The sequence below is a fragment of the Strix uralensis genome, chromosome 5, assembly GCF_047716275.1.
Source record: "Strix uralensis isolate ZFMK-TIS-50842 chromosome 5, bStrUra1, whole genome shotgun sequence".
Lineage (NCBI taxonomy): Eukaryota > Metazoa > Chordata > Aves > Strigiformes > Strigidae > Strix > Strix uralensis.
Window position 1 is genome coordinate 30,350,864 of NC_133976.1, and position 13,758 is coordinate 30,364,621.

At 42.0% G+C, this 13,758-nt stretch overlaps 1 protein-coding gene across 1 annotated transcript; it reads left to right on the plus strand.

Moving 5' to 3' along the window:
* Positions 1–247: 247 nt before the first annotated feature.
* SMIM30 (small integral membrane protein 30) lies at positions 248–4,018 on the plus strand. The gene is made up of 2 exons (XM_074870228.1): positions 248–377; positions 1,251–4,018. The coding sequence occupies exon 2, from the start codon at positions 1,322–1,324 to the stop codon at positions 1,505–1,507; it is 186 nt and encodes a 61-aa protein (XP_074726329.1). The 5' UTR covers positions 248–377; positions 1,251–1,321; the 3' UTR covers positions 1,508–4,018.
* The last annotated feature ends 9,740 nt before the right edge of the window (positions 4,019–13,758 follow it).

A 13,758-nucleotide genomic window follows, 5' to 3' on the forward strand; every position in this document is an offset into this window, starting at 1 on the left:
CCCCCAGGCCGGGGCCCGGGGACCGGCCGCTGGGGCCGGAGATGCCCGGTGGCGCCCGGCCCTACCGCGCCCGGGGCCGCCGGCGGCCTCTGCAGGGGCCTGGTGCGGGAGTCAAACCGTGCGCCGGCGGCCGGTCGCGGTGCGGGGCGGGGGGCGAAGGGCGGGCGGCGGCGGCGGTGCGTGCCGGGAGCGGGAGGCGGCCCGGCCAGGTCACGCCCGCCGCCGGCCGCGCCCCCGCCCCCGCCCCTTCCTGTCATGGCCGCTGCCGGGCTGCGGGAGCGCGGCGGGGCGGCGCGGGCCGACGCCCCCAGGAGCTGAGGGCCCCGCCGGGCGGCGCGGCGCGGGGGCGTCCCCCGGCCCGGAGCCGGCGGCAGGAGGTGACGGAGGGGCGCCGTGCGGCCAGGGCCTGCGCGGGGGGCTGCCCCGGCGAGCGGCCGTCCCGCAGCCAGCCACCGGCGGCGCGACGGGACGGGGCGCGGGCGAGCGGGGGCCGCGCCACCCCGCTTCGCGCCCGCTCGGGGGAGGCGGGGGCTGGCCGGGATGCGGCCCAGAGCCCCGTCACCGGCCCCCGCCGCGGGGGCTGGCGGAAAAGCCGCTTGTTGCCGGTGGCCCAGGCGGCCTCGGCTGCCGCGGAGCATCTCGGCGCGGTGTTTTGTCGTGTGTACCCCGGGAGCGAACCATTCCTGCGGGAAAAACTACTGCGGAGCCGCCGGCCGGCCGGGTACCGGCGTGCGCCTCAGAGGGAACCCTCCCAGGCTGGAGGAAACGGGCAGGATGTTTGTCCCGCAGGAAGGTGTGCGCGGGGGCGCGTACCCGGGAGGGGCTGGCAGGTCACTTCACATCCCCGCCAGCGTGCGGTGGCCTCCCCGTGCCCAGGGTCCCGAGGATGCCCCTTACTGGAAGACGAGGGTAAGTGGTGTGCGGCAGCTAGACACCCGGAGAAGGCGGCCTGTGTGGCCCAGCATGAAGTGAGCAGGGACTGGTGGCTGTAGGGCAGGAGAGCCAGTTCTGACTCACCTAATGGTAAAGGCTCCAAAAGGTTAGTTTCCACAGAGTCGCATAACAAGATAGCAAGCCCGCCGTGACACCCTCATGATAGTAAGTCATTTACTTTTGTAACTGTGAAGATAAAACCTTGATTTCCAGAGTCCCACACAGATGCTGATCGATCACATCAGTTGGCTTTTGGCAAGACAACGCCAGGGGGGAGGAAGGGAAATCCCATCACATTCCTTTTGTTTTCCTTGTAGATACCGCTGAAGTACTTGCTTTCCACCACTTTCCTCGTTTAACTTCCCCTTGGGGTCAACTGATCGTCAGCATGCCTTCTTCTGAGAACACCTCAAAACTTTTCCTGGTCCTCGTTTCATTGCTGCTGGTGCTGCCAGTAGTTGAAGCCCTTGACGCAGGAGATGCCATCGCCTTTCTACTAGGCCTCGCTGTCAGTGTCGTCGGATTCTGTGCCTGTCTTGGCTTGTACGCAAGGAAAAGGAATGGGCAGCAATGATTTCAAGAAGATGCTCAGATGAACTGAATTTCCAAACACGGCCTGGGGTTGAGATCTGGGGTGTAAGACTGAGCTTTGGTTCTGGATAACTTTCAAAACCCATGTAGTAGGTATTTCTGCAAACCCCTCTTACTGTGCAATACAGCAGAATCAAGACTGTACCCAGTAAAAGGGCTTTGTAGGATCTGTCCTCATGGCAGTAGGATGTTTTTATATTGCTTGTGATTAAATACTGCCTTAGAGAAGCGTAAGAACTTTTTGAATGGGAAGGAAAACCATAGAGTGGTTCACAGTGTTTATAAATGGAACATGTGAGGGAGACCATCGACAAATTCCACAATTTTAGTTTCAAAGGTTAATCAGGAGGAAGCAGCTATTAATATTCCATTCAGGGTGACAGAGCTTTGGAAGTACTCCTAACTAGATAGCTAGCAAGCAGACTGCTTTGACTTCCATGCACGTGCTCGCATTCTTTGTAATGACAGTTAACACCTAACAGCTTACTTTTGCTGTCACAGGGATGAGACTTCAGAGAACTAAGAAAACATGGAAAACTTTTTTCTTATGTATTTTTATTTTAGAATGTGCCTCCCCTGTGGCCTGTGTTCTTGTTACCAAGTAGATACACTTAAGAATGGGACCGCTATTTTTCTTTAACATGCATTGCACGGAAAAGTACATGTAAGGCTATGTACATCAAATTAGGGGTATGGTTTTTGTTTCTTGTTTATTTTTTGTACTCAGCTTTCCTTTAGGCACATCAGGTTTAAGGCTTAATTCTTTTGGTGTTTGTATTTTTTTTCCCCAAAACTGAAGACTGATTTTAATGAGGGCTTACGTGTAGTGTTTCTGCATTAGGGTGTTATTAGAATTATAACAAGACAGTTGTGCGTGTTTCTTTTACAATATGGAAAGAACGTGTTTTGTTAAAACCCTGGTTTTAGTCAACAGGTCCATTGTTCTCGAGTGTCTTCCTCATGACCAACTTATGTTGCTAGCTTAATATTTAGGCTTCTTACCTAACTGATGCATATGAGTTCCACAAAAGATTAGGACCAAAACTAAAGTAAAAAATCCCGATGCAAAATGGGAGATGTAAATAGTCATAATTCTATTCATGCTCAGTCAGATTGCATGGTATATGGTTGAAAGACACTACTCAGTAGCATATCCAGGACGTATTTCTTTACGTACCAAAGGTGAAATGGCACAGCCAAGAATGTCTACCACAAGTCCCTCTGGCTTATTAGGGTATTCCAGCTGTTCACTTGAGACAAGGAGCACAATCTGTGCAGAAGGAGCAGCAGAGTAAGGAGGATAGGAAGGTGAGCTCTCCACAATTCACAGAATTTCCTTCTGATCTTGTGCTGTGGACACTGCCACTCTTGCTAGAAATCTTGGCTTTTATCTTTCAGAGCTGGGGAAGAAGGTTAAAGATGATGCAGGGCTATATATTTTGATACTATTCCTCTGCTTCCTCTGTAAATCTCTGTTCAGTAGGGCACAAAGCAATGGCAAAGAGTTGTGAGGCAGGTCTTATATAAGTAATTGGGTGGGCAGATCATGTTCTCCAAATTCCAAGATTTCTGTATGCCATTTGTGGCTGGTTTGACTTCTCCAACCTCTGAGAAGACACAAGCTCTGGTTATTTCAGTCTTGCAATTTATGTCCCACTCTCATGGTTGATAGAGGGAGGAAGGTAAAGTGAAAGCTTCCAGAGTTGTGTGGGGTTGAAACTGTAGGACTCAACCCAGCAAGCCACAAGAATAGAGGTTTCTGCTCTCAAGTTACAGGAATAATAATGGTCACAAAGTTACTCTGATGAGATGCAAATCTTACCACATAGCTGTTCTTGAACCCTTTCTGTGGCTTCCAAAAGTCAGAAAGGGACATGGTGCACAATTACTATGTACAAATGAAATTTAGAGCCCTAAAAGGAGCTTCAGACATTAGTGTCACCTTTGAAAGCTGCCTAGCAGCAGTAGATGATCCTGTATGTGATTATTCATCAACCGGGTAAATGCAAGCACACATCAAGTGTGATCTTCCGTGTTCCAGCTTGGCTAAACTATCACCCTTGAATTAAAATGTCAACCACAAAATCACCACTCAATTCACTTTTTATTTTCCAAAATTAGAGAATTTTGCCATTTTTTCAATAGAACATTAAATACTGCTCTTTCAATAGAATAAATTTTATCACAAGCAGCTTTTCACAGACTCCTTCATCTTTACTTTGGAAAAGATGCCTGGCAACAGTTTCACTGCAGGAGAACAAAATTTTAGCAGAGTAATTAGCGTCAGGCAATAGGGATATGAAGAACTGTGTTCTTTGCCCGAAGCTGTATGTACTTCATTGAAGGGTGTTTGCACAGCCTAATGGCGTTGTTTCCTGGGTTCTGACAGAAGCTTTATTGTTAAAGACTTGCATTTGTCGATGACTTGAGTGTAAAATTGGATACCCCTGTTTTTCTTCTGTCTTAATAAACTTTCACGTATGATTTGTCATCAGCTTGATGAAGTAGTTCTTATGAAAAGGAAAATTGCGATGACAGAAATGACTGAAACTGCTGAAATTCCTTGTATTAAACACTATTTTCTTACATACTTCTGCTTATGTTAGGTGACTTTACAAACTGATGTGTAAGGTGTGTTTTCAGTTGAACTTCTGTACAGTGAGTGTACTTTTGGTCCTTATTACTTATTTCAAGATCAGTTACTTCAGAGCACTTCAAGGGGGCTGGTCCCCCTACTTTGAAACTGGCAGCTTGCCGTGGTGGAGAAGGTTGTTTCTCAGGTACAAACAGAAACATGGAAGTATTTATTTTTCCTTTTGGCTATGAATTTTCAACATTACTAATATTTAGTTGCCTTTACACCAGAAAGCAGCCTTCTAGCTGGAGACCCAAGGATATAAAGGACCATTTTCTTTTTTTCTAAAGAAAAATTATGTTCTAGTGCTTTGTGGTTATTTGAATGATACATCTTTCTTTAGCATTCAAAAGAGCTTTTTTTATCACAGCATTTTATGAAAACAGGGTTCTAGCTCTTTTGGGACTTCAGCTAGTGCACAAAGCAGTTCATTTTGGCTGTCTTGAGAGCAGAAAGCAAAAATGGCCTGACAATGCCCACCTCTTAACAAATACAACCTACCCTCTAATTAGTGCAAGAAAGCTGCAAGTCAGGAATGAGTAGCTTTTGACTGCTCGGATTTCCATCTGCTTTAACAATGGCTAGCTCTAAAGCAGCCATCCTGCAAACAAATATTTAATAGCCTGCATACAGTCCCTTTGTGAATTGACAGAAGTCCTTCACTCCTCATGGCATACCTTCAAGTGCTGCACACCAGCGAGATGTTACCATTCTGCTGGGTACAGCAGTGCTGGGGACTGGAATCCAATCACTTCACCCAATTCCTAATGAACTTGCTTCTCTGGGTGTGTGAAAACTGGCAAACCACTGCTGTGAGACCTTTCTCCCACTCAGCTAAATCCTGCTGCTGGTGGTGATGCTGCTTTAATACTACCATGAGACTTGACAATTCTATGGCATCTTCCATCTGAGAACCCTATTAATGTTTGCACCCCTATCATGTCCTTTGATGAGTGGGACAAGTGGAAGGAGAGTCAGTGACTTGCAGTGGTGTCATGGGAAGTAGGTGGTTATCTCCAGGATGCTCACTGAGATTTCTGGAGTGTGTTGTGCTTGTGGTTCTCAGCCACCATGCCCCTGCCACGGAAGCTGTCCCTGGACTAGACCAGAGACTCTTGTGTATTGTCCAGACACAGTCTGAAGCCCTGGTTCGTCTTTGCACAACATTGTTTACATAAGCTTTGTGAGAAGGGAGTAGGGAGTTCACCATTTATAGTAAGATAAAACATGACTAAATGGATGAACCATAATAGGTCTGTTACCATGGTAAGTGCTCTAATCATTATACTACAAAAGTAACCTTTCATTTTTATATCTGATGAAAGATTTGGCAGATCTAAACTGATGTAATGATAAGAGATTGTTAGGAGTGGTGGAAAGGAGGGCTTGGATCTGGTTGTCCTCCTGGTTTACACTTGAACAAATCATTAGTAAATGATCTAAAGTCAACAGAAAGTGTGGATTGTTCACCAGGTTAAAAAAATAAGACCACTAATTCTAAAACAAATGCAGCAAAACATACTGGGCGAGATTTGATGTGACTAAAGATGCACAGGACACAAACCACTTAATTCCTGCTGAAATCAATCTTCAAAACTGTAAAGGGACAAGTTTTTAATACATTAGATACTGACCACACTGTTAAGTGTTAAATTGTTAAAGAATGTAACCAGTTTTGAAATTACAAAGATTTTCCGTTCCCATGAATACCCAGTAGCACCTAGATATTACATTTCCAATATTCAGAAAGCAGGCTTGCCAGCAAGCAAGCAAGCTACGGTATGGTAAATACCATAAAAGCACATCTACTTTGAACTAAAATAAAGGAGCAATAAAATTATATAGAAATGCAAAACATTTCCAATGCGGTACTGGTCTCTCTGGCTCACTTTCTCTGTAATGAAACTTGAAAATACATGGGAGGCTCTGTCACATTAAGGTGCAGGCACACTAGACAGCATAGCGTTTTGTTTCTGGAATATTCATCTGATCAGATCAGAACAGAGATTTTCATGAGAAAAACAAAACAAACATCCCTTTAGAGTGATAAGCAAAGACATCTGTATAAGCTCTCGGTGTAAGTGGAGACCTGAAAGTGGAGTGGCCTCCAGCAGACCTAGGAGTTGCAACCATTAGAGGCAGGGAAGAAAGAATCGTGTCCCCAGACAGGCTATTGTAGAAAACTAGAGCTTGCTGCTGTGTATGGGTAAAAGTTTGTGTTCTGCTTGAGCCTTCCTGTATTGGCTGTATTCCTCCTCTCTAGTCTTTGTCTTGGAAATTTTAACTGGAACCAACACTACCGGCAGCCTCCCCAGCTGCCATTCATTCAAGGCACTAAAATGCGTGCACAGATCTTCATACTGCTACTCTGCACTTCGCAAGTATAAAAGCATGAAAATTACCTTCTCTTCCTGAATGGAGTTAAAATGCTGCAGAGTAACACAGTTCCATAAAACTTACTAGAGAAGGCTCTGTCTTTTCCTTTTGTTCTTCTGTTTGTGTGGCTCTTTGCACATGTTGTGATGATACTAATAATAAATTACACAATGGCATGTCCCTTCCCTACCCTCTCACAGAAAAGCAGCAGTCCTAAAACATGACCAATTTTAATCTTGGCATGATTGAAGAAAATTGTCACTTTTATCAAAATATGTCCACTTTCCATTTCATGAATTACCTGTGAAACAAGAATGTCTTTACTTAATTCTAGAACTGTTCAAGGACATTTTCTGCCAACCTTTTTCTGATGGCTATAGAAATTACATGGTCAATACCTGCACTTATTTCTCAGACTTTAACCTAACATGATTTTTCATAAGTCACATGGTAGCAGTTTTAAACTTTATTTGAATCTATTCAAATGATATAGAGAATTAGCAGAACCCATGCGGACTCATTTTTCCTCAAAAGTACATATTTATTTCAGTGTCTGCAAGAATAGTAGGAACAATTATGCCTTTTTAAAGTTTGATCTTTTCAGAAAGGCCACTTGTGGTCAACTTCCAAAAGTCTGAGATTTGGAAACAGCATATCATCTATAGAGTCTATAGACTATAGCCTGTATCTACTAAAAGAAAAAAAAAAAAAAGGTTCTTTTTCATAAAAAGCAATATTGCAATGGGTCTTACCTAAGTCACTTTTCATCTCTTCATAAAAATTAAAGATGTTGATTATATATCTGGAGCAGTTGTCAATAAGAAACCAGTATTCAGCAATAAATGTCACACAGTCATGTTTTTCATTCTACTGTATTTGCAGAAAGAAAACATAAATCCCAGAAACCATTACACATTAAGGGTAGGCAAAAAGTGCTTTTCCAAGAACAAGTCAGTGTTATCTAGTAATAATTATGGCCCTGGTGAAAATCTCAGTGAAGTCAGCTCAAAAAATTTTATTGTCCTAAAATGAAATCAAGCTCTCCTAAAGGGGTGACCAAACTGTGTCTTTTGAATCCCATGCAACTTTGCCACGACCATCTCCCATGCCAGGGTTATGGCAGCAGGCTGTCCTGATGCAAGGGATGCTGGATAACCTCAAATCCTGCCTGGGAAGTGACAGACAGCTGGGTCTCTCCGGGTGCCAAATGCATGCCCAGGCCACTGCTACCCTCTTGCTCCACAGAGCCATCTCCTGCTGTGACAAAAGCCAGGTAGGTGATCTGGTATTTGTTTAGACATTCAGGAATAGTTGTGTGGCTTATACATCTTTAACCTTCATTCATGACACATTTCAAAATTTAGTATTGTATTGAAGTGCTAGGGCTTGGACAACAGGCCCAAGCCAGAGCTGACCTATAGGTGAATCCTGTATATTTTATAACTGATAACCATTGTGCTAGTAGGTATTGTACTAAGTTACAACAAGCCACCTATGCTGATGTAAAAAGTGCTAAAGTGTTGAAGTATTGAAGCCTGAACAACAGGCCCCGAGCCGAAGCTGCTAACTTAGTATGTAATCATTAGCAAAATATGTATGCTCATCAATGAAAGATGTAGCTTAGATATCATATACTCATGATAAATGTAATGAAAACATGTCTATCCCGAATGTATCTTTCTTATTCCTTGTGTAGGGGCAAGTTAACAAGGCCATGAATCCAGCTGTCCGGCCTTGGGACCAGATGTGTGGCCTTGTTCTAAAAAGAACATAAATAAATTAGATAAGCAGGGAAACTCCCTTAGCTTCTCCCTTGAGCCCTGGCCAGGCTCTGGGGGATTGTAATGTGAGAGTGAAAACAGATGTCCCGCTTAAAATAAAGGTGCCAGTTATTCTGGCTTGCTGATTTTTGGCATATAAAGCTGGAGCTGTTTGCCACGACTGGATGCCTCACCTATGGGTGGACACACTGCGTAGGATTTCCCACTTGACGGGAAAGGTCCAAATCCTCGCTGTAACCGGGGCTCCCCAGTGACTGCGGATCTGGATGATGGTAACATATGCAAGTGGTGATGTGTCTTTCTTAATCACTATTCTCTCTATCTTGTAGTATTGATTTGATGCATTACCCTGTATTTTCCTATTTGTTTGCTTTAAGTGCACTATTTTGTCTTTTCTTACTGTATGTTTTTTGTATTACTTTGTAAAATTATTTAATTATCCCCAGTAAAATACACCTACTCTTTTCACTCTGGTGTCAGAGTTTAATTGATATCCTTAATCAGCAAAACATGTATATTACACTTTATTTTTAAAAACCCTATATATAATCTTTTAAAATATGGAATGTGCATGGGCTGGGGTGAGTGCTTGCATTTGAGAGAAGTAGGAAAGCAGAGGTCATTCTGTCAACTGAAATGATATTTCTAAATTGTCCATCCACAAAAGGGGAAAAAGAAATCGTCTTTGGGAAGAGACTGAGCCAGGAAATGTACAAGGTGACCTCCAGAGGTCCTTTCCAACCTAATTTACTGTATGATTCTATGAAATCCTAGTTGTAAATGTGATGCATAAACAGCAGCTCAATTCACTCGTATCTTTATGGCAAACAAGGATATATTTGTGGTGAACAAATCTAATCACAGTGTGAGCCCATAGGGAACCTGACCGCAAAAGCTGTGAGGCTGTTCAGTCATCATGTAAGACCACAGGGAAACCAGATGTACCAGGATTCTCCCACTGCGTCTAGTGAAACTCAATCCCTGAGGCATTAAAAGGTTATGGAAAAAAGGAAGCAAATAGCATATGAACAGTAATCCTCTTTTCAGAGCGGGATTTTTAGCAAAGGGTTTATGGGGCTAGTGCTGTACTCCAAATGGAATTCAAGTGCTTCAGTGCAAAGCCCCAAATGCGAATTATCTCAACTCCTGCCCAAGTCAACATTTTGAAAATATTAAGATTTGACAGCCTGAATAAACGACTGTGTTGCACATGGAGTTCTCATTGGCATCAGTGGGACTTTAGGACAAGGTCAAAACCAAAATACAGGTTTGGATGCAATAGCTACGTCGATAGGATGGAGGAGTCCTTGTCATTTGACCAGTAGTGCACCTTGCACCAGATGGTGCTCATGGGGAACTGCAGCCACATTAGGCTCCATCTCTATTCCTTTCCGTAGGAAAATATTAGCTGAATTATTTACTACAGCTGAATGCCAAATTTTCATCTGGTTAAAAAACAGCCTGAAGTTGCTGAAATCAGTGCAGCCATCCTGATTTAAATTCATTTTGGACAGAAATCACAAGAGGCTTCATTCTGACCTTGCACCAGCTCTTACACTTCTGTGTAATGCAATAGAATTATTCTTGATTTCCATTTATGTGAAAATCTAAATTGGTTCCTAAAATAGATGCTGGGTTTTTTTCTCTCAGCCTGCTACCAGTAAATTATTTGACCTACATCTTAATAAATATTAGAAAAAAATATTCTCCCCACTCTTATTCCAGAAATACATTTCATAACGTCTATATTCAACTTAGACTCCATTGTTTGTCTCTGCCCCAAGATTTATCAACCAAGGCAAAGAGAAATCCACAAGACAGCCCGCTCTCAAGGACACCATACTAATATAAAGTGTCTCTTCACACACTTTTAATGTATGTGTGCTGTACATATCTGACATACATCAGCTTACCTTTCTGCCTTGTTGCTCTTATCATTTCAATAATAAGAGCAATCTGTTTTGTATCTGTGTCAAACTGTTCCTCAAGAACTCCCTTCACCTAGTTTATGTGAGGTTCTCTGTATTAAATGAGAAGCACTTTGTAAATTTTCTTTTCCTATCTGGAAGTAACAATGAAATACCAGTAAAAAGGATTATATGCTCTCAATTTCAGAAGGACCAGCAAGGAAATTATTATAGCTGTAGATACAAATGTAAAGCACTTCAAATCTCAACTTCATGAGTTTTGCCAGAGGTTTCTCTGCTTAACACCCAGTACACTTCACCAGAATTAAGAACTAAAATCCCTTCTACTTCCAAAGGAATACTGACCTTCCAATAGCGAATGTGATCACTTTAAGCACACTGCCAAAATAATCTGAAATTGGCTGTACATACTAGTTTTCAGACTGCTGCCTTAATATATCATAATTCTAACTGTACTCAGGACAATGAAAATTGCCTGAGTTAGTGCAAAATACAGGCCTTAGGAAGCAGATGTCATAGAAAGAGGGTGAAGAGTCACTGACAGACATACCTTAAATACATTCTCTTTCATGCAGTAGTAGCTGAGCCATTTGCTCAGTAAGAATTCCATGTCCTCTTACAGGACTGGGATTTTGGTTTTTTGCTATCTGGTGTGGAAAACCCACTTTCCTTTTGTCCTGTATTTGCAAAAGCTGTGTTCTGGTTTCACAAGAAATAAATGCTAAGGAAGTAAATTTCATGAGCAAAAGATTCTTTTTTTCAGTTTTGACCACTTGAACCCTGCCACCTGCTTACAGTAAGTATTTCTGGTCTTATTAGAAAGACTGAAGAATGTGCAGCTTATATGGAACTGGGGCATTTGAAAAGAGTTTTGTAAGTACCTATGTTTCTCTAAACTTACCACAGAAATAATAAAAGCCCATAAACTACACTGGTTCAAAAAATTCCTTCTAGGATTCTCGCACTGAACAGACCAGAACAAATCTTTCACCATCCCCTGGTAGAGACACTTCAGAAATCCTTTCTTAAAACTGCTATATAATGCAGTTTTATTCACATTACAGCATACCTAAGCCTTAAACCATAATGTTGAGTCAAAGTCTACTAGACTTGTATCTCTTTCTTAATTTTAGCACTTGGAAGCCCAATGTTAAAATCTCAACATATTCTTAGTATTTTATATATACAATATATATATATATTCATCCTCTTACTCTTTCTTATATTTTTCAATTTCAGAAGCCTCCAAGTATGATTCAACATGTAGGTTTTTTACAATGAAAAGAAGCATTTAGCATTTTCTGTTTTGAAAGGTATCTTACTGTATCTGTTCATTAGGAGCCATATTTGAATACCCATATTTCAGTTTAGCAGATTTTTAAGTAAAGGTTAAAGGGTTTAAGGGTTGAAAACCCACCTCACCTTAAAATAGTTTTGGTTTAAGTAGGTTCATAACTGTATTCCAAGACTGACAAGTGAAGTAGAAGTCTGAAAGTTTCATAATTAAGACTATAACTTTAGCTCTTTCCAACTTCTCACTGTATCTACCGGAGGTTATCCCAGCTCCATTCATTATCTAACTAGGTTTGTCTAAATTGGTCAAAAGTGCATTTAAATCTGGCCTTGCAATCCCATTAATTCTATATTCTCAATTGCCTCTGTTTGCCTGTGACAGCAGACAATAACTTCTTACATTCCTGCAACAAGTTTTTTCTTCGGATTTCTTCTTACTCCAGAATGGCCATTAAGTTATCTTCTCTTTTCTAACTTTTACTTCTCTCTCAGCAACACCCAGTTTTCCAAGATACGATCCATGTTTTGGTAACTAACCCGCTTAGGCAAATAAATCATTCTGAGCAATTGCCAGGTCTTTTTGTCTGAAGGTCTTGCATTTGATTTCGGGTTGTCGGCATTTCATTATGTTCATTGGTTGGCTTTGTGGCAATGTCCTTTGAAAATTCAATGCACTGAAAAGGTTAGGAAAAAAGAAAGAAAGAACTGCTCTTTCCAATATACAGCGTGCAGGTTGAAACAGATATATCTTGAGGACCCATATCAAAGAGAATTCCTAAGTTTTACATAAATCCCTCAAATTGCCACAGTTTTGTTATACATGCATATTTATGAAGAGATATTATACATAATAGAGAGATACAGTATATCAACTAAATGTTCTGTTAGCTTTTGAAGCATTACATTAATACCAAATCTACAGTGCAGCACAGAATTACACAACAGGTACGTTTTACTTGGCTACTGCTGGTCCTGTACTGTGAGGAACTGGTGTGTTCACTCATCAAAAGAGTGCTTTTATGTCCAGGTACATATCCCAGATTAGGAAAAACAGATTACTATTATTTAGATCTCTTATTTCCACATTTTATTTTAGTAACGGAGAGTGAATAAGTTCACTGAGGCTTAATAAAATTATGTCGTAAGGGACTGTAAGAGCTTAAGAGGTGATTTAAATATCTAAAACATGGCTTGAACAGAATTTAGGACATACACCCTCCAAAAAGGGACCTAGAAATCCCTCACTGCAGCAACAGCAAGACTTACCAGTGTTCACTTTTCAGTTGACATTTACACATCGGATCTGAGGTTGCAAGCTTTCCATTCATGTGCAGAACTTCCCAAGAGTGCAGTGCAGAATCTCTGTGATCCAGATGTGACACAGAGCATACTCTAATTGTCTCACTCCCAACAATGTCCCTAGAAGAGTCTGATTTGAGTAGTACGTTCAGGTAAGGTACATCAGCAGCAGTGCTGAGCCCAGTGAATGCACAAATGCTGCAGGAAGCCCACCTTTTCCATAACCACCTAGTAGTTACATTACATGAAACAGAAGATCAGGAATTCAAGCCCAGCCTCCCACCTCTAAAAAAAAGTTTCCTGGAGTACCAGGAGGAATCTCCGAAAGCATGCTCTCCTGTTTATCCTGGACCCTCTATGTGTAAAAATGCAAGAGCAATGGCAGGGGTGGGGTTGGGATGTGGACAGGAGAGACTGACTCCCATGTCATTGCTAACATTACGCTTGACTAGTTTTGTAGGTGACATTTCAATAAAACATTCATTCTTTCATACCTCCATGAAATAGGCAACACAGTAATAAATCTGTATTTGCAGTTGCATCATAGAGCTGTATTCACGCAGTTTCTCCTACCGTGCCCTCACAGTGTTATTCTGATAGTACCTGCAGAATTCAAACTTTCATGTTTAACAGGTGACCTACCTTTATCCAGAGATAGACTGTTCTCTGCATCCTCGCAAGTATAAAACTTAAAATTGTTTCTCCTTGTTCTACATATAAATGAGAACATTTCATACTTAATATCCAACAAACTGACAAAATGGGACCATGGCATTAGGTTCTAGATATCAAATTAGTTGCAGTGAAAAGCTGAGTTGACACAAGAATAGCCAAGAATATTTCCACCTTCTAGATCATAAGACTTGAAGCTCACTAGTAGAACATATATTCATGCTAGCTGCTTGCAAAGCGAGTGTTCACT

Bases quoted from the DNA above. Each gene is read 5' to 3' on its own strand.
- SMIM30 (XM_074870228.1), top strand. From the start codon at position 1,322: ATGCCTTCTTCTGAGAACACCTCAAAACTTTTCCTGGTCCTCGTTTCA.